The 22,066-nt window shown below is 37.5% G+C and overlaps 1 protein-coding gene across 1 annotated transcript; it reads right to left on the reverse strand.

Annotated features, from left to right (window-relative positions):
* Window positions 1–19,643: 19,643 nt before the first annotated feature.
* Window positions 19,644–20,585, reverse strand: LOC121439695 (putative vomeronasal receptor-like protein 4). Its single transcript, XM_041640278.1, has one exon. The coding sequence runs from the start codon at window positions 20,559–20,561 to the stop codon at window positions 19,644–19,646; it is 918 nt and encodes a 305-aa protein (XP_041496212.1). The 5' UTR covers window positions 20,562–20,585.
* Window positions 20,586–22,066: the final 1,481 nt, after the last annotated feature.

Raw genomic sequence — 22,066 nt, forward strand, 5'->3', positions numbered from 1 at the left:
AAAAGTGTTTTTTCTCCTTTTTAATAAAATTATTTATTTATATTTATTAATTTTTATGATTATTGCATCAACATGTGTGAATGTGGGATTTCCTGATATCCACAGAGGTCAGAAGAGGCTGGAACCTGACTTAGATATGGTTGTAAGGAATAATTCTTCCACATCTGTAATTATTGTTTCCTAAATACAGATTTTTTTCCTAAATCATTTAATAGTTCATGGAACAATTCAAGATTCTTCATATTTTAAATAAAATTTGTGGTATTACACTTGTATAGTCTTGTGACAGTTCTGTTGCCCAGTAGTATCGAGTTCTTTGAGTTTATTGTACACCATGAGCTGTTTTGTTCACAGAAATTCTCTTACTCTCTCCTTTTCACTTTATATCATAAATGTTCCTTTGATGCTGAGTTTACTCAAAGGAAGCTCCTTGCTGATACTGACCTTTTATGCTTTTCTTTTGAAGGGATTTTAATATACTCTCAGACATCAAGAATAGTTTAAATATCTCATTGTAGCTTTAACTATCTCATGTATAGTTTTTCTGCAGCACAAAATAATGTGAAATGAATTTTCCATTTTAATCTAGGTTAATTAATTGGATCTTTATGAAAATTGTATTTTCCTATATATTTGGACTTCATTTAATTTATTGACATATTGTTGGTAACTAAAAATTGTTATATACACATATATGATGTACTGTGTGTTTTTGTGACTGTGTAAATGCACATGTGTGTGCTCACATGAAGAATGTATTTATATGTGCACATGGAGACCAGAAGACAACAACCTTGCCTTTTGTTCTTTATGAGCCATTCACTTTTTATTTTGAGAGAACATCTCTCACTCTAACCTGGAGCTTACTATATAGGCCAGTTATTCTCCTGTCTCTGTCACCCCAGATCTGGCATTAGAAGTGTTCACCACCATTCCCCACCATTGGAATATTATGTTTTTCTGGAGGGGGGAGGACTTTGGACTTTCCACAGGGCAGGGCACCCAGACTGCTCTTCAGACTGGATAGGGAGGAGGAGAGGAGTGGGGGGAGGGGGAGAGGTGTGGGAGGAGGGGGAGGGATATGGGAGGCTGGGAGGAGGCGGAAATTTTTTTTTTCAAAACGAAAATAAAAAAAGAAAAAAGATTTTTTTCAAACAATGTATTCTGATAACGGTTTCCTGTTCCCTAATCCTCTTAGTTTCTTCTCTCCTTCATCTGGATCCATGCCTTTTCTGTCTCTCCTTGGAAAACATCTAAGTCTTATAATAAAATTAACAAGATTAAACAAAAATGAAAAAATTAGAATAAACAAAACCAACAGGAGAAAAAAGAGCCTATGAAAAAGCACAAGAAACACATAGATATAGAAACAGCTTCACATATAGGGATCTCATAAAAACACAGAACTAGAAGACATAATACATATGCAAAGGACCTTTAGATTCCAATGAGTTCATTTGTGTTGACCACCTTTTGTTGGGTGTGGGTTCTACTCTTCTGAGTGGTTTGTTTCCCCCAGTGAGACTCCTGTGGATAAAACTAATGCTTCATTTGCAAGTGACTATCAAATGAAAATACTTCTAGATTTGGGATGGGAGCATGTGATCACTTCTCCATTTTTTTCAAGGAGCACATCTGGTGCAGACACATGCATGTTGCCACAGTCTCTGAGTTTATGTGCGTGTCTGTTGTTCTTTGTTTAGCAGGCCTTGTTCCCTTGGTGTCCTCTATTGTGCCACTATTTTAGTAGAGTACATTGCAGACAGGACACCACTGTGGACTGGAACATTTGTAGCTGAGTTGAAGTTTGCTTTCCTCCTTTTGTAGTGTGCATGTTACTGTACAGTCCCATGATCTTTAATTTGCTGGGGTGAAGGCTTTAGATAAGTGCCAGCTTAAATTCATCATGTTCAATAAGTTGTATAGGTGTTCAGGACAATCGATGTTGTCTATGATTTTGTACAGAGCAAACAATAGCCTTGACCATACCCTGGGTTGATTTCAGGTTCTCATGGAGCCCATTTGGCCAACAACTCAATTAGATGTAACTAGTTCATCATGCAAAAAGCTTCATTTGATGATGAGAGATTTTGATTGCGATTCTGCCCCTCCATTATTCTATGATTTGACTTAGATTGCTTTCTTATCTGTAGAGACTTTAGAAAGCTTCTGTTGTGCTGTTTTCTACTAGATCCCTTAAGTGTTTCTTAGATTTAGTTGTCCCTCCAAGCATAAACTTTCCCTGTTTGATCCTCCTTTGGAACCTCCTTGTCTATCCATAACTATCTATTCTATTTTCCCTTCCTAAAGAGATCCCTCACCCTTGTTCCCTAATTCTATACTTAACCTCTGTAGTAAGAAGGGTCACTTGTTGGTTCCCAGCTGCCCGTCTAGCTTAGACCTGAAGTAACCACACAGAAACTATATTATTTAAAACACTGCTTGGCCCATTAGATCTAGCTTCTTATTGGCTAACTCTTACATCACCCCATGACTGTGGGTTACCAGCTAATGTAGTGATGAGCTGCAGGCAGGCCTGTTTTTTGTCCCGCCCAGCTCCTGCATGGCTAGCTTTACACCCGAAATAACAACATACAAATTGTTGTCATTTAAACACTGCCTGGCCCATTAGTTTCAGCCTCTTATTGGCTAACTCTCATATCTTGATTAACCCATTTCTAGTAATGTGTATAGCACCACAAGGTGATGGCTTACTTGAAAAAATCTTAACCTGTGTCCATCTTGGAGAGGAGAGCTATAGCATCTGTCTCAGTGCTTTCTTCCTCCCAGCACTCTGTTCTGTCTACTCTGCCTATCTAAGTTCTGCCCTATCAGGCCAAGCAGTTTTCTATATTAATTAACCAATGAAAGCAACAGATAGATCGAAGACCCACCTACATCATTTCCCCTTTTTCTGTTTAAACAAAAAAGAAAGGCTTTCATTTTAACATAATAAAATTACATATAGCAAAACAGTTATCAAGCAAGAATTACAGTTACAATATTTATATCTACTTTATCTTTTATTATAACTAAGAAAAACTATAACTATCTATTCTTCAACTCCATCAAAGACTCCAGAAGGATATAATATTACCTAAACAAACAAGAGACAAGCAACTTCCAAATTCTAGAAATGACAGAGACATCTCACTGCCTGTACAGCCACCCAAAGTTCCTCTGTGTCGTTGGGGCATCCAACTTCATCTTTGAAACTTCAAAGATTACTGCAGGACAATTTGTTGTTTGTTACGGGAAAGTTAAACAACATTATCTACAAAGGCATATACAGATATATATATATATATATATATATATATATATATATATATATATATTCAATGAAAGGTGTATTAAAACAGAAACAGAGATGAGGAAAGGCAAAGAAAGTTTATCAAGTATTAAATGTTTCGGCATGTCTGACCAGATCTGGCATCTTCATGGCTTCTCCCCTTCCACCTTCCTTCTTGCAGCATTCAGTACAGTTTTTCCCACCTACCTAAATTCTGCCCTATCAACAGGCCAAGGCAGTTTCTTTATTCATTAACCAATGAAAGCAACACATAGACAGAAGGACCTCCCACACAAAACCTTCATATTTATATGGATTATGGCTTGCTTATTAATAAATTAATAGCTAAAACTCAAATATAAGAAACAGACCATGTTTGTCTTTCTGGGTCTGTGTTACCTCACTCAGAATTAATTTTACTAGTTCCTCTTTACCTGAAAATTTCATTACTTGTAATGATTGAGTAATATTCTATTATGTAAATTTACCACATTTTCTTTATTCATTCATTTCTTACCGGGCATCTGGTTGTTTTCAGTTTCTGGATGCTATAAATAACATGTGCCTCTATAGTAGGATAAAGTGTTCTCTAGGTATATGCCCAACAGTGGTATAGATGAATCATGAAGTTGCTCCATTTCCAACTTCAAGGAATCAAAAACATTGATTTTCATAATAGATGGACAAGTCTGTGCTGCCAAGAGCAATGGATGAGCATTCCCCTTACTCCATAACCTTGCCAGCATGAAGTGTCATTTGAGTTATTCATCTGGGCCATTCTGATTAATGTAAGGTAAAAATCTCAAAGTAGCTTTAATTTACATATCACTCATGACTAGGGATGTTGAAAAGTTCTTTAACAGATTCTCAACCATTTGATTTTACTCTTTTTAGAATTCTCTCTTTAGATCTCTACGACACTTTTAAATTGTGTTATTTGTTTTCTTAATGCGAATGTATTGAGTTCATTATATATTTTGGACAATAGTCATCTATTAGATATTTAGTTGGTAAAAATCTTTTCCCATTCTCTACTTTTCTAATTTGTTTGAATGTTGATGAGTTTTTCCACGAACAAAGGTTTTAGTTCATGATAGTCCTTTTATTAATTTTTATTCTTAGGGCCTGTACAAGCAATGTTATGTCCAGAAAATATTTCCTGTAACAATGAGCTAAAGAAAGACTATTTCCAACTTTCCCTTCTGTCATGTATATACTTATGTTGAGATCTTCGATGCTTAGAGTAGAGTCTTGTACAGTGTGAGAAGTATGGATTTATTTGCCTTCTTTTACATGCAGACATCCAGCTTTAACAGTACCATTTGTTGAAGATACTGTTTTCTTTTCCAGTGTGTATTTCTGATTTCTTCACCAAAAATCAGGTGTCTATTGGTATGTAGACTTATGTCTGGAAATTCAATTTTAGATTTCTTTAATCAACATGTCAGTTTTTGTGCCAGTACCAAGCTTTTTCTATTTCTATAGTTCTCTTGTATAATTTGAGATTGTGAATGGTGATACTAAAGAACCAATCTGCCTCCATCTGAGACTTAAAAGTCACCTTAAGTAAAGACAAACAAGTTCATTCCTGGTTATGTTTAAACCTCTGCTTCTCATACAGCAGTATGCCCCACCTGTAACACTAATTACAGACAGTTCTCTACTTCCTGTTCCAGCAGTGACAATCATCTCTTTGTTTCAAACAAATTGTTCATAACCATCTTGAAAGCCAAATATTCTTTCAAAATGGTTGTTATGGCTGCCTTGTGTCTACCTTGCTCTGCCCACCTTGAACCTTGTCTTTGTTTCAGGAGGAACTTGTTAACTTATGTTTGGCTACTTTTCTTGGCTTTAAGTGCCCACCAAATCCCCTATTTAGAAAGTCCTGATCCCTGAGCTGAAGCCTTTTTTTTCTTACATCCAATGCTGATCTTAGGGCATTTTATATATTTATGAATTAAAAACCCTTCTTTAAATAATTGCTTGGTTTTATCAATTTGGCCATGATGGTTTGGGTCAGTAGTCTTTATCTTACCAGTGTTGGGATAATTTTTATGCCTCTGACAGTTCTTTAATTATTCAGACATGTTTTAACTACTTTTAAGCTATTTTAACTATATATAGCTTTTGTTACTCAGGGGTAGATTTTGCTTGTTTGTTAGTTTGTTTTTGTATTTCTATATGAAGTTGAAAATTGTCCTTTTCAGTTCTTTGAAGATTGTGTTGGAAATTTGATGGTTAATGCATTGAATTTGTACATTGCTTTTGGTAGAATGGGCATTTTTACTATATTAATCCCACTGATCAATGAGCATAGGAGATATTTCCATCTTCTTATATCTTCTTCAATGTCTTAAAGTTCTTATCATACAAGTCTAACCTTGCTTGGTTAGAGTTATCCCAAGATATTTTGTATTATTTCAGAGTCTTGAGAAGGAGTTGCTTTTCTGATTTATTTTTTGATATGTTTGTAATAAATAGGAAGGCTACTTATTTTTGTGAATTATTTTTGCATCCAGCCAATTTGCTTAAAGTGTTTAAGTTTGCTTAAAGCTGTAGGAGTTTCCTGGTGGAAATTTTAGAATAGTGGTTCTCAACCTGTGGGCCACAACCCTTTAAATGGTTGAATGACCCTTTCACAGAGATCTTCTAAGACCTTAGGACATATCAGATTTTTACATTATGATTCATAAAAGTAGCAAAACTAGTGGCTCACACCTTAAATCCCAGCACTCGGGAGGCAGAGGTAGGTAAATCGCTGAGTTTGAAGCCAGCCTGGTCTACAAGAGCTAGTTCCAGGGCAGGCACCAAAGCTACAGAGAAACCTTGTCTCGAAAAAAAAAAAAACAGAAAAAAGTAGCAAAACTACAGTTATGAAGTAGCAACAAAAATAACTTTATAGTCGAGAGGGTGACCACACCATGAACTATATTAAAGGGTCACAACATTAGGAAGGTTGAGATCAACTGACCTCAAATCATGTAATATTATTTGTATTAATCAAGGTTCTCTAGAATAATAGAATATATAGAATGAGTCTATATCTATATAGAAAGCATATTTCCACTAGAATGGCTTACAAGTTGTGTCCCAGCTAATCCAATGATTGCTGTCTACCACAAGAAAGTCCAAAAATCCAGTAGCTGTTCAATCCACAATGCTGAAAGTCTCAGCTGTTATTTGGTATATTCTGAATTCCTGAAGAAATAGGCTCAGTATCAGTACAATAATGATCTTTCTGGCAACAACATAAACACACAGCAATCCTCCCTTTTCCATGTCCTTTAAATATACTGCCAGCTAAGGTGCAGTCCATATTAGTGTTGAGTCTTCCTACGTCAGATATCCAGAATAGAAGTGGGTTTTCCACTTCTAATGATTTAATAGGAAAGAACCTTGCACAGGCATCTCTAGTCACTTTGGGGTTTAGTTAATTTCAGACGTAGAAAAGTTGACAGCTAAGAATAGCATCACACTACTGTAGCATCTGCAAATGTAGATGCTTTGACTTCTTTCCTATCTGTGACACCTCAATCTTCTTCAGTTATTTTACTGCTCCATAAAGACTTTGTGGTAGTTTCAATGTAGTCAGGGACCCATAATCCCAAGGGGAGTGGTACCATCAGGAGGTGTGGATTTGGGGTGTAGGTGTTGAAGGAAGTGTGTCACTGTGAACTTTGAGGTCTCTTCTGTTGAAGCTTCACTCAGTGTGACACTCAGTCAGCTTTCTGTTGCCTGCAAGATGTAGGGCTCTCAGCTACTTCTCCAGCACCCTGTCTGCCTGCCTGCTGTTGCTCCTACCATGCTGATAATGAACTGGACCTCTGAAAATATCAGTAAGCTACCCCAATTAAATGTTTTCCTTTATAAAAGTTGCTGTGGTCATAGTATCTCTTCACAGCAATAAAATCTCTAAGACAGACTTCAAGTATATATTTAGCAGGTATGTTGAGTGTACATTCTTGTCTTCTTGCTGATTTTAGTTCTGTTGTTTAAATTTCTCTCCATTTAAGTTGATATTAGCTATGGGCTTGCTATAAAATTCCTTTATTGTGTTTAGTTATGTACCTTGTATCCCCAATATTTTCAAGACTTTTCTCATGTAGGGCTTTTGGATTTTGTCAAGAGACTTTTCTTCATCTAATAAGATGATCATGTGGTATTTTGTCTTTCAGACTGTTAATATGGTGTATTATTTTTATCAATTTATTATGTATGTTGAATCATCCCTGCATCTCTGAATGATGTTTACTTAATCACAGTGGATGATGTGTTTGATGATTTCTTGGATTGGGTTTGCAGGTATTTTATTGATAAATTTGTACATCTATGTTCCTAAGGGAAATTTATCTGAATCGTCTTTCTTTATTGGGTCTCTATATAGCTTATGAACAAGTAAATTGGAACTCATTAAAAAAATTGGGCAGTATCCTTTAATTTTTTAATTTGGTGAATAATATGAGGAATATTGTGGGGGGAGGTTTGAATAAGAATGCCCCCAGAAGCTCATAGATTTCAATGCTTAGGGACTGATACTAGTTGATTGATTAGTGTGGCTAGGTGTTTGGAGGAAGGTGTGTCTCCCTGGGGGTATGTTTTGAGATTTCAAATGCCCAAGCCAGGACCAGTGGCTCTCTCCTTTCCTGCTGCCTGTGAATGTGTATGCAGAACTCTCTGTACCCTCTCCAACACCATGTCTGCATGGCACCATGCTCCCCACCATGGTGATATTAGACTAAAACTCTGAACTGTAACGCTTTCTTTAAGAAGAGTTTCCATGTTCATGGTATCTCCTCACTCAACAATACACAGGCCAAAACATGGGATTAACTCCCTTTTGGAAGTCACAGGGAATTTGGTGTTAAAACTGTATAGTCCTATTTTTTTTTTGTTTGTTTGTTTTTGCTTTTGGAAGTCATCTTAATTAAGCTAATTGGAGCCCACTATCTCTGGTCTGACAGTGAGGAAACCAGCATAAGACCAAATTAGGCACTCTGGATGTGGGTAACAGTTGCATGGCTGGGGCACACTCTGTTACCACTGGTAGTGAATCCATGATTTATCCCTACTGCTTCTACTTGCTGTTTGAAACCAGTTCTCTTTGCAGGGATACCTTGCTTAGCCTAGATATAGTGGGAATGGCTTTTGACTCAAAGCAATGTGCTAGACTTTGTTTACTCGCCATGGGAAACCTTACCGTATTTCACCCAAGGTGTGGTTTGCCTACAGAATGTTTTGGTCTAGGGTGTAAGTGTGACTTGTTTTGTTCTAACAACAGAATGCTTACCTAGGAATGTAGCCCACAACCTTCAACTGGTTTATTCATTTTCTTGTATAATGTAAATGAAGTGTTTTTCTTACTCCTACCACTTGGGGTTGGTATATTTTAAGTAATTTGAAAATAAACATAGATGAATTCAGTATTCACTGGAACTGCCTCCTGGTACTGTTCTGTGTTTTCTGTTTTATTATTTTCATGTCTTTGTATTCTTTACTTATATTTCTATTTCCCATGCCCCTATACTGGCAAGTGTCATTTTTTGTCGAGGCTGATCCCTAACATCCAAACTAATTAAAAGGAAGAGAGAGAATATTCAAGTCAACAAAATCAGAAATAAAAGGGGGGACATAACAACAGACTCCAAGGAAATACAGAGAATCATTAGAGCATACTTGAAAAAGATATACTCTACAAAATTGGAAAAATCTAAAAAAAATGAACAAATTTCTTGATAGATACCACTTACTAAAATTAATCGAGGTCATATAAAAATTTTTAATACACCAATATCCCCTAAGGAAATAGAAGCAGTCATAAAAAGTCTCCCAACCACAAAATTCCCAGGACCAGATAGTTTTAATGCAAAATTCTACCAGACTTTCAAAGAAGAGCTAAAATCAATACTCTTCAAATTTTTCCTTAAACTAGAAACAGAAGAAACATTGCAAAATTCTTTATATGATCCACAGTTATCCTGATCCCCATACCAAGCATGCCAGGCACCAGACCCTACAAGCAGCAATGCAGTCCTCGCTGAGGTAGGATTGCATGGAACGGAAACCTCTGCCCATGCATTTCTCACACTCCTCTGCTTTTGACTCAAGAGTCTTATTGCAGTGGACACATTGTACTAGGCATTGAGTTCCAAGAATTGGCATAGACTTGTAAAAATTGACACTTGCAATTCAAGGCCTGATCTCTGAATGCCCTTGAACAGCCTTTTACTAAAAATCCTTTTAAATTGGGGGCTATCTAACACCTAATGTAAAACAGACAAGGCCCCATATGTCCATGGTTTCTGGACGCTGTGCTCCCACTCCTGATCCACTACCTGGCTCCCCGTCCCTATTTCTCTACCTGTTTGTTTGTCTACATCCCTGGCATTAATCTGGTCACCCTGGGACTCTCTACAACAGGTCTATTTTGCCCCTGTACTTCCACTCTAAAACTGTATAGGTGTTCTGTCCTCTGTTTCTGTTTCCTCTTGCAGCATCTGCTACTCTGGTCCTTAACAGAACCACCGCTGTGCTTCCCTGGCTTCTGCCACCTGCCCACACAAGGATTTTTAAGTTGGTCAGCTGACACAAGTTCCTAAAAATGTTTATTTGTCTGTCTGTTAAAATAATGTTGCCACATTATGCTTTTATGTCTACATGTGTATGTGTGTTTAGTATGTGTGTATAGTATGCTTGTCTTATTTTTGTGTATGTATGTGTGCATGTTTGAAACTCTGTAAAACATAACTCCAGGTTACAACAGCTCTGGAAAAATACAAACACTTGAGTAGCCACCATTTTGACCTCATCATCATCTTTAATAAGAGTACCCACATGTGCTAGTATTATTTGACTTATTAAAATATTCCTTTTAATCTTCTTACATTTGCTAGCATTGGCAAGCTGTAACTAATTAGGTAAAATAGATGTCTAAATTTAACTTACATGTCTAATTTAAATATAACAAACAGGTAATAGTACCCAATTCTCAGGTGCCTTTACAGATCTGAGAGTATGGCATTTAACAAAAGAGTTTCTAACGCAGAGGCATGCAAGCTCCTATAGCATCCTATAGATCCTACAAGAAGATATATGGTTGCAAAAGACCTTCTACCTGGAGGCTTGCCTATGGGTATGGCAAAGCCACCCAAACAGCAAAAAGCTGCCTAGATGCTACACTGGGATCTCAATCATCTCATCCTGCCAAGACAGGTAGACTAAATCTTCCTCCCACAGGACAGTCTTTGGCCCTCTTGGACTCAAAGCTAACAGCAAGAACTGCATCTAAGGCTGGTGTTCTTCAAAGACTAAGGAGAAGATTGGGATTGCCTGCATAGCTGGAAAAAGCTGCCTCATTTCTGCTCATTTATCCCTCCTAGATTTGTCTAATGACATTGGATGACTTAAGGCACTGGTAGCTCATTACTTCACTTGTTAAGTTTTCTGCTAAAAATACAGACAGGTGTGCCTCTTTCACAGGCTTCATAGTCCAGGATTAACAGGTTTAGGTGTATCTTCAGAGATCCAGAGTTCTCAATTCCCTTTAATTGTCCTCTAAAATGCTCCTATCCCAGTTGTCTTACAGGTACCTGCAGGTTCCTGAAATAGTTCTGCTGCTGTATCAAAAATCAAGTCTGGCTTTAAAAAAAAAGAGAAAACTAATAGTATTCAGAGCCTATTTTAAACCCACCCATTTTCAAACATATTTTACTGCACACTCCTGCCGTCTGGGCCAAGATCAATTTACAAAGGGCCCTCCAGACAACAAAAGCACCTGCACTAGCTCCTAAGACTTCACCATTGGTACCAAATCACCTGGCTCAAAAGGACACCTAAACTAAAATCTGGTTTTAAAAGGAAATATTTGCTTTCATGTCTTCCTTATTCACCCGAGCCTCACTTGTATTACTAGTGCACTACTCTGTTCCATTCTTTCTGGCAGGTAATACCCTTCCCATGGCTATCCCCATTCTTAGGGCCAAAAATATCTATATATATTTTTCTGAGCCACCTGCCTTCTCATATCCATCAAGAAATAAATGCCTGAGGTCTCCAAGATAGCAATAAACCAGAATCCTCTCCAGCCACACCTCTCATTGCGTGTAATCCCAACTCTTCCCCTCTTCCATGTTGCTCTTTGCCCACAGAAAGTTGCCAGACTTGACCGGCACCTCTTTATTTAGAGTCTGAAATGTTTTGTTGGCAGCATCACCTCAGTTACCTGGCAAACCTATATCCAAAGAGTCTGGAATGTTTGGTTGGGGGCTTCACCCCAGCCCTAGCATCCATTTTAGAATGTTGGGTGAAAAGTTCCATTTCAAAGCTCCCTCCCCTGGGAGTTATGACAGTCCAGATTCCAACTCTGGAAAAGCCTGCCAAATGGTGACCCCTCACCAGAGAGGGTCAAGAACACTCTCCCAGGTTATAAAAACTGCTCCCAGAGAATAAACACATGGCCTCTCCCATTCTCCAGTTCACTCTCCATGTTTTCCCAGGGGGCCACCAAGGGAGCACTGGCATCCATTAAACCTAGGCTTCTTTTAATTCAGCTGACTTGGTTTTATTTGGATTATTGTGTCAGTGGAGAGGGTTACTGGGCTGAAGAAAAATTAACAAATAGTAGCTACATCCAGCAACTGACGGAAGCAGATCCACAGAGGCGCCACTGGGTTGAGATCCCAAAATCCAGTCAAAGAGAGGGAGGAACAATAATATGAGCAAACAGGTCAAGAGCATGATGGGGATACCCACTGAAACAGCTTACCTTAGCTAATGGGAGTTTACCATCTCTGGCCTGACAGCAGAGGAACCAGCATAGGACTAAACTTTGTCCACTGAACTTGGATTACAGTTATATGACTTGGGCAGACTGCGGAGCCACTGGCACTGCTTGTACTTGCTTTTTGGGACCCATTCTCATTGGAGGGATACCTTGTTCAGCCTAGCTACAGTGGGGAGGGTCATGGTCCTACCTCAAAGCAATGAGCTAGACTTTGTTGTCTTCCCATGGGAAGTCTCACTCTCTATGAGGAGTTGATGGGGGGTGGATTGGTGAGAAGTTGGAGGTAGTGAGAAGTGGGGAGGTAGTGATAACTGGGATTGGTATGTAAAATGAGAAAAGGGAATTTATTTTAAAAATTTAATTAATTAATTAAAAGAAAATAATACATGCACTAAAGTGTTTACCATGTGACTCATTGTGTCATACTACAGATTCTATGGCAAGATTATTCTTTCTTTTTTTTCTTAAATTTCATTTTATTTCATGTGCATTGTCCACAAACACTTCTTAGAAAGAATATTAAAAGTGGAAAGGAAAAAAAGGCCAACTAATGTATAAAGGAAGACCTATCAGATTCACACCTGATTTCTCCAAAAAGACTCTAAAAGCAAAAGGCTACTGATGTCTTGCAGACTGTAAGAGACCAGGGAAGCCATCCCAGATCACAATATCAATTAAAAATGTCAATCATCATAAATGAAGAAAACAAGGTATTTCATGAGGAAGTCAAACTTAAAAAATATCTAACCGCAAACCCAGCCCTACAGAGAGTACTAGAAGGAAAACTCCAACCCCAGGAAGGTAACTACACCCACAAGAACACAGGCAATACATAATCTTACAGAAGCAAAACCCAAAGAATGGAAACAAACCCACGCACACACTACCGTCATCATCAACAACAACAACAACAAAATTACAGGAATTAACAAATACTGGTAATTAATATTCCTCACGAACCAGATACAAAAACAGGATCCGCCAGTCTGCTGCATACAAGGAACAGACCTCATCATCAAAGAGTGCCTAAGAGTAAAGTATTGGAAAAAGATTTTCCAATCAAATGGACCTAAGAAGCAAATTGATGTAGTTATCCTAATATCAAGCAAAATAGACTTCAAACCAAAGTTAGTCAAAATAGATGGAGAAGAATCATTTCATATTCATCAAAGGAAATTTTGACCAAGATGATATCTCAATTCTGAATATCTATGGCCCAAATGTAAGAGCACCCACATTTGTAAAAGAAGCATTATGAAAGTTGAAATTACACATAGAACCCCACACAATAAAGGTGGGAGACTATATCATTCCACTGTCACCAATAAACAGGACATCCAGACAGAAACTAAATAGATAAATGATAGAACAAACAGATGTTATGACTAAAGCAAACCTAACATAACTACAAAACATTTCCCCAAACACAAAAAGAATATACCTTCTCAGCACCACATGGAACATTATCCAAAATTGGTCATATACTTGGCCACAAAACAAGTCTCAACAGATGCTAACAATTTGAAATAACTAACCCCCTGTATCTTATTAGACCACCATGGATAAAAACTGGATTTCTGCAACAACAGAAACTACAGAAAACCAATAAACTCAAGGAAACTGAGCTACTCCATACTGAGTAACCACTAAGGACAAAGAAGAAATAAAGAACTTGAAGACTTCCAAGAATTTAATTTAAAATGACTGCACAACATACCCAGCCTTATGGGACACAATGAAAGTGGTGCTAAAGGAAAGTTCATAGCACTAGGAGTCTTAAGAATTCTGAGAGAGTGCATACTGAGTTAACAGCACACCTGAAAGATCTAACACAAATGATGCAGGCACACCTAAGAGGAGTAGATGGCAGGAAATAATCAAACTGAAGGCTTAAATCAATAAAATAGAAACAAAGAGAACAATACAAAGAATCAATGAAAAAAAGAGTTGGATCTTTGAGAAAATCAACAATATAGATAAGCCTTTATCCAAATGTGGAGGCCCAAAAATGTGAGCCTATTTCAACTTTAATGAAAGGTCAGAGTTGGAACTTACCTCTATTCCTTCAAGGTTATTGTGTTTCTACCTCAAACAAAGGTACCACCTAGATTTTGCTCAGTGAGTTCTGCTCTCTCAAGGTTATTATCAAAAGGTGTAACTAATATCCAGACCTGTGCTTCAGGTATAAAGAAGTGGATATGTTTCTACTCCAAATAAAAGTCTAAGTAAGAATCCAAGAAAGTTCCAGTTCCCTTAAGGATATTATCATTGAATTCCAACCAGGGGGTGGGTTGCCTAGAGAATGTTTTGGTCTCGGGTGTGAGTGTTACTCTTTTTGTTCTACCAACAGAATGTTTATCTATGAATATAGCCCACAACCTTAAACTGGTCTGGTCACTTCCTTGTATCATGTCGATGCAGTTTTTTATCTTACTCCTAACAACTGGGGTTGGGGTATTTTAAGCAATTTGAAAATAAATGTAGGCAATCTCATTATTTACTGAAACTCCCTGCAAGTAGTATTCTATGATTTCTGTTTTATTATTTTTGCATCTTAATACTCTTTACTTATATTTCTAATCCCAAAACCCTTACCCAGGAAAGTGGTAATTTTGTTGAAACTGGTACCCAATATCTAAACTAAATAAAAGGAAGAAAATCTCCAAATCAAGAAAATCAGAAATGAAAGGGGGACATAACAACAGACTCTAAGAAATAGAATCATTAGGGCATACATCAAAAAATGCATTTTACAAAATTGAAAAATCTAAAAGAAATGGACAAATTTCTTGATAGATACCACTTACTAAAATTAAATCAAGATCAGATGAAAAATTTAAATAAACCAATAACACCTAAATAAGTAGAAAGATTCATAAAAAATTTCCCAACCCCAAAAAATGCCCAGGGTCAGCCAGTTTTAACACAGAATTCTACCAGACTTTCAAAGAAGAGTTAATATCAATACTCTTCAAATTTTTCCACAAAATAAAAAAAGAAGCAATTTTGCAAAATTCTTTATATGAGGCCACAGTTATTCTAATTCCATAATCATACAAAGACTCAGCAAAGAAAGAGAATTACAGACCAATTTCACTAATGAACATTGATGAAAAGTATTCAACAAAATTCTTGCACACCAAATCCAAGAACACACCAAAAAGATCATCAATTGCAGATGCAGAGATCCATAGCCAAGCATTGGACCACACTCCAGGAATACAGCTGAAGAAGAGAAGGGACTATATGAGCAAGGGGGTGAAGTAAGATCATGATAGGAAAGCCCACAGAGACAGCTGGCCTGAGTTTGTAGAAGTTCATGGACTCTAGACCAACCTAGGCCCATGGATGTGAGTGACAGTTGTGTAGGCTGATCTGTATGAAGGGCCCCTATCAGTGGAACCAGAACCTGCCCCTGGTGCATGACCTGGCATTTGGAACTTATTTCCTAAGGTGTGATGCCTTGCTCAGCCTTGATGCAAAGGGGAGGAGCACAGACCTGCCTCAACTTGATTTGCCATACCTTCTTGACTACCATGTGATGCCTTACACATTTGGAATAGAGATGGAGGAGTGGATGGGGGGGGCGAGTAGAAGGGAGGTGTGGGGAAGAGAATGGGAGGAGAGAAGGGAGAGATATTGTTTGAAAAATTCCACCAGAATTTCAAATAACTAATACCAATAGTCTTCAAATTGTTTCAAACAGTAGAATCAGAAGGAGATTGCCAAACTCCATTTATGAGGCTACAGTTACCCTGATACTCAAACCATGCAAAGAAACAACAAAGAAATAGAATTACAATCCAGTCTCCCTCATGAACATTGGTACAAAAATACTCAATAAAATACTGGTGAACGTAATATAAAATACATCAAAAAATCATCCTACATGATGAAGTAGGCTTTATCCCAGAGATACAGGTATGGTTCAACATAGAAAATATGTCAATGTAATCCACCACATAAAAAAAAACTAAAAGAAAAAACTCACACAATCATCTCATTAGATGCTGAAAACACCTTTGACAAAATCCAACACCCCTTCATGATAAAGGTATTGGCAACATTGGGTTTACAAGGAACAGACCTAAACATAACAAAGACAGTTTACAGCAAACCGTTAGCAGCCAACATCAAATTAAATGAAGAGAAACTCAAAGCAATTTAACTGAAATCCAGAGCAAGTCAAGGTTGCCCAATCTCTCCACATCTATTCAATACACTACTCAAAGTTCTAGTTAGAGCAATCAGACAACAAAAGGCAATAAATGGGATACGTATTGGAAAGAAGTCAAACTTTTGGGATATACAGATGAAATGATAGCATACATAAGTGACTTTAAGAATTCTACCAGGGAATTCCTACAGCTGATAAATATCTTCAGAAATGTAGCAGGATACAAAATTAACTAAAAAGAGTAGACCTCCTATATACAAATGATCAACAGGCAGGATTCAGCAAACACCACCCGTTACAATAGGCACAAGTAATATGAAATATTGTGGAGCAGCTCTAACAAAACAAGTGAAAGACCAAAATGACAAGAACACTAAGTTTTTGAAGAAAGAAGTTGAGGAAGATATTAGAAAATGGAAATATCTCCCATGCTCTTGTATAGACTGGAATAAATAATAAAAATGACAATCTTAGCAAAAGCAATCTAGAGGCTAAATGCAATCCCCATCAAAATCCCAAAACAATCATACAGAAAACTCAAAAGAACAATACTCAACTCAACTCTTGAAAAAAAAATAAAAAACACAGGAGAGCTAAAAAAATTCCGGTATTATAAAGGAACTTCCAGAGACATCACCATCCCTGACATGACATCAAGTTCTACTATAGAGCCATAATAAAAAATAAAATAAAATAAACCTGGTATTGGCATAAAAAGAGACACAGACACAAGGACTAATAGAAACAATTTGAAGACCCTGATATTAAACCACACACAAATGAATGCCTGACTTTTAAAAAAAAAAGCTAAAACTATACAATTGGGGGAAAGCACATTCAACAATAGTGCTGAAATAACTGATGTCATCATGGAGAACACTGAAAATATATCCAGGCCTATCACCATGTACAAAACTCAAGTCCAAGTGCATCAAAGACCTCAACATAAATGCAGGTACACTAAACCTGACAGAGCAGGAAGTGGAAGCAGTCTTGAACACATTGGCACAAGAGACCACTTCCTAAATATAATATCAGTAACATAGACACTAAGACAGCAATCAACAAATGGGACCTCCAGGAATTGAAAATCTTCTATAAGGCAAAGGATACCATAAATAAGACAAAAAGACAACTTACAAATGGGAAAATATCTTCACCAACCCAACATCTGACAGAGGGCTGATCTCCAAAGTATATAAAGAAATCAAGAAACTAGATATCAACGTACAAAATAAATAAAATAAAATAAAAATAGGGTCCAGAACTAAACAGAGAATTCTCAACAGAAAGTCTCAAAAGCCTAAAAGACAGTTAAGGAATTGCTCAACATCCTTAATCATCAGAGAAAAGCAACTCAAAATGACTCTGAGCTGCCATCTTGCACCAGAATAGGTAGAATGGCTAGGATCAAAACACATCACACTTCTCTCACTTGGGCTGGTTCCACTCCCTGTTAGCAGCTTTGTTCAGCAGGTATCACATGGTTCTGGCATCTCCAACAGCCTGGGGTCTCTGAGGCAATCCAAGTTTGAATTTCACAGCTTCATAAAATGGCCTCTCTAGCATAGGGTCATATAGCCATACTGTTGAATATCTTGCATATTACCATAGAAACTTCATCTTGCGATGGATGGAGATAGTGACAGAGACCCACGCTGGAGCACCGGACTGAGCTCCCAAGGTCCCAATGAGGAACAGAAGGGAGAACATGAGCAAGGAAGTCAGGACCGTGAGGGGTGCACCCACCCACTGAGACAGTGGGGCTGATCTATGGGGAGCTCACCAAGGCCAGCAGGACTGGGACTGAAAAAGCATGGGATAAAACCGGACTCTCTGAACATGGCGAACAATGAGGGCTGATGAGAATCCAAGGACAATGGCATGGGGTTTTGATCCTACTTCATGTTCTGGCTTTGTGTGAGCCTAGTCAGTTTGGATGCTCACCTTCCTAAACCTGGATGGAGGGGGGAGGACCTTGGACTTGCCACAGGGCAGGTAATCCTGACTGCTCTTCGGAATGGAGAGGGAAGGGGAGAGGAGTGGGAGGAGGGGTAGAGGAAGGGGAGGGAAATGGAAGGCTAGGAGGAGGAGGAAATTTTTTTCAATAAAAATAAATAAATAAATAAATTAAATAAAAAAATGGCCTCTTTAGGCCTCCATGCAGTGACACCCCTGTTCTTGGCCTCAGCAGCTTTCTCTGTCACAGAGGGAGATTCCATAATCTCTTTCTTCTAACCTTCATCTAAAGCCAGAACCATGTGCCCGAAGCTGCCAAGTTCTGCTGCTTTCTGGGACTGTGATACGACCCCTCTCTCAATGACATCTTCACCAGCTCTCTGTTTTCTATGGTTTCCTTCACTGCCTAAGCTCAGCTTTCCTGGAAATGACTGAGAGGAAAGAGAAACTCTATTCAGAATATACTGTTTGTAAAAAACATATATTTTTTATTATCAATAAAAGAAAAAAATTAAGTGGAGTGTGGCGTCGCACATTTGTAATCCCGAGCTGGAGAGTCATAAACAGGGAAATACCTAGGCCTATCATCTTGTCCTAGTTGGCAAACCCGAGGTCACTGGAGACAATATCAAAACCAAGGTGAGTGGATTCTAAAGAAAAACAGCAAATGCTGCCTCCTGTCTTCAACATACACATGCACACACATCCTTCATCTGTGCACACACACATGCAAACACATGTACACTATACAACATGAATATCTACAAACAATTTTTGTTTTACTAATAATATCTCAGTATTGCTGAAGTACAAATACACAGGCACATGGGATTTTCATGGAAGACTCATTAAGTTACTGTAGTAAAAAGGGGAATTTAAAATTCACAGTATTTATGGACCCAGAGAAACTACACTTAGAAAAGAGAATTAAAGTTGCAATGGGACATTTGATCTATATTTGATAACTGAGAGTAGATTAATTTCAAAAGAAAAATGTAAAGAGTTGGTATCAACAAGGAGCTTCCTTTGAGCGACCTCAGCATCAGGGAACATTTATGATATAAAGTAAAGAGGAAAGAGGAAGAAAATTCCTGTGGAAATTTCAACTATAGTGTAGAATAAAGTTAAAGGAATCGACAGCGCTTGGCAGTAGAAATATCACAAGAATGCTCATGTGTAATGCCACAAATTTAATTTAAAATATGAAAAAAATCTTGATTTTCTACTTGAACTATTGCAGAGTTTAAGAAGAATATGTTTTTCGGGAAAAATTAGTTGTGGCTGAATCACAAACTTCTGTCTGTCAAGCTCAGGAGGAAAAACAATGGCCTCTTCAGACATTGTGGGCACCAGGAATTAACAGATACATACAAGCTGACAATATACTCATGAATATAAAAACAATAAATAAATCATTTTATGAAAAATGAGAAAAATTATCTCTTTTTAAAAATCTGATGGCACACAGACTGCATGTGTTTCACAATATTGATTATTCTGTTATCGGAAATGATTTGTACCAAAGGAGTAATTGTGGGATAGACATTCATAACAATCTTCTGAACACTCAGGATGACTGGGTCGTACATCCATAACAGGACTGCAGAGGATGAGATGATTAAATTTATCCAGTACATGACCACAAAGGAGACCACCAGCAGCAAGATGGTCTGGGTGGCCCTTTTCTCAGGGGATGCTCTCAGGTGGCTGAGGCTGTGAAGATGCTTATGTTGCCTCTGATGTCTGAGCAAGATAATCACCATGTATGCACTACTGGCCAGCATAAGTCCTACAAGAAATACATCTCTGCAGGTTACCACTGTTAAAATCAGTGCCCCGATGATGTAGTTCATGGAGTAGAGTGAGCAGAATTTAGTGACCTTCATCTGCTTGGTCTCACTCACATTAGTAAAAGCACCAGCATAGAAGATTTGGTTGCTACTGAATAACAAGTTGAAAGACCAAATAAATAAAAAAGCATAAATCATGTGGTTTTGTAGTTTATATTTAAATTTTGCCAACAAAGGGGAACTGGGACTGATAGTGACAGCCTGGAACACACTCAAGAGGCAGGTGACACAGATGGAGAGGCCTCTCATCACCCTGCTTATGTAAAAATTTGTTTTACATTTGAAGTCATTCTCAATGTTCAGTGACTCAGATATGTCCCAAAGCCAAATATCTGCTCCAGTGAGGAGCAACACTCTGTGGATGAAGGTCAGTTGACTGGAGATCATGTCCATGGGCTTAGGTCTGTGACACAGAATTATGAAAGTATAGAAAACAAGGAGAAACATATTGGCCAGGACTCCAAGTCCAGCTTGGAAATTAAGGACAATACTTAATGAGGACATACGTAGAAATTCTATTCATCTTAAAAATATGAAAAGAAAGAATGAAATTTATGCCCTGGCAATGATGAAGCATGCGTGAGCATCCCATATGTGGTTGTTCTGTTGGCCTTGTCCATCTTGGGTTTCACAGTCTATGTTGATGAGGACAACTGACCAGGTATCTTCCTCCAGAGGACACCAGATCCCAACACAAATGGTTGTGGAAATCTATTTCAAATATCTGAAAAAAATAATAGAGTATTCACCAAACTTTTGATTCATTGGTCAGTATGTCTATATCGTCATTCTATTTTGCCTATTTATTCTTGATTAGCCCATGTCTTTAACTTTAGAAGTTTCACATTAGATATGGCCTATGTTTCTAAATAGCCTCAATATTTCTCCTGGACATACAACATATTGAGCATGATAAATGCATTCTTAGCTATATCCTATACAGAATGCACACTTTATGTGCTTGTATTGCACCTAGACCTCACGCCTTAGAAATTCAATCCTATTGATTTGACTTACATCGCCTCATTTTACAGTTAACACTGAAAACAGCAGTGATGAGAATACAGGAGCATAATCATATTTGTACAACTGAATAAAAATTATGTTGATCGGGGGAAAAATCACAAAAGATATCCAAAAGAGTGAGGTGAGTCAGTTTTATATTTTATAATTTTAAAAACCTCTAATTTAAACTATCCATGTTTTCATTCATCATTCTGATGGAATCAGATTTGATAATTCATGATAATCCCACTATTTTAATCAGTGGGATGTCTATCTCTATTTATTTATTTTTATTTTCAATGAACTCACCACCCCAGGATCTGAGATTAAAAACAATGGTACAGTTGGCGGCCATTAGTGCACTTTCCACACCCTATTAATTTTATACCCATTATTGTTATAAATGCTCCTAGATATCTTTCAGTTTATTTCGTATACATTTAAAACTTGTGTAAACTCTACTTATGGTTTAAAGAACAAACACCCAGCTATCAAGACAAATATTATTTTTCTTTATTTTTCACAGCAGGACTGTGATGGGGATAAATCATTAAAAGTATGATTCCTTTGGGGTTTTTCATCCATCCTTTGTTACTTTACCCACTGATGCCCATCTTCTGTATTTATATACTCCTCTTTAACTAAGAAACCCCCACTTTCTCAATTTCCTTTTCAAATCAATATGTATAATCAATCATTTTATTGACAACATCTCTATAATTTATTAATAAGGCAATGTATTATAAATAAATAAAAGATTATAATAGAAGTTAAAGATGGTAATCAAAAACTTTCTTATATGAAAGCTATGGACTTCAACATCTCTACTTCACACCCTTGCTGAGTAAATATTGCTGAGTAAACACCCCAGCCAAACCCACAAGAAACCACTCTCCTGCCATCAGGAACTCTCTGAAGGTCTGCTCAAAGCAGCTGTAGGCACTCAAATCAGGGGATTAAAAGAAATTCAGGATCTGGGGTCTCATTGCTCTCAACAGGGCTCA

This window comes from Microtus oregoni, unplaced genomic scaffold (assembly GCF_018167655.1).
Source record: "Microtus oregoni isolate MIOR12 unplaced genomic scaffold, Mior012 000062F_ref0000492, whole genome shotgun sequence".
Classification (NCBI taxonomy): Eukaryota; Metazoa; Chordata; class Mammalia; order Rodentia; family Cricetidae; genus Microtus; species Microtus oregoni.

Bases quoted from the DNA above. Each gene is read 5' to 3' on its own strand.
- LOC121439695 (XM_041640278.1), bottom strand. From the start codon at position 20,561: ATGTCCTCATTAAGTATTGTCCTTAATTTCCAAGCTGGACTTGGAGTC.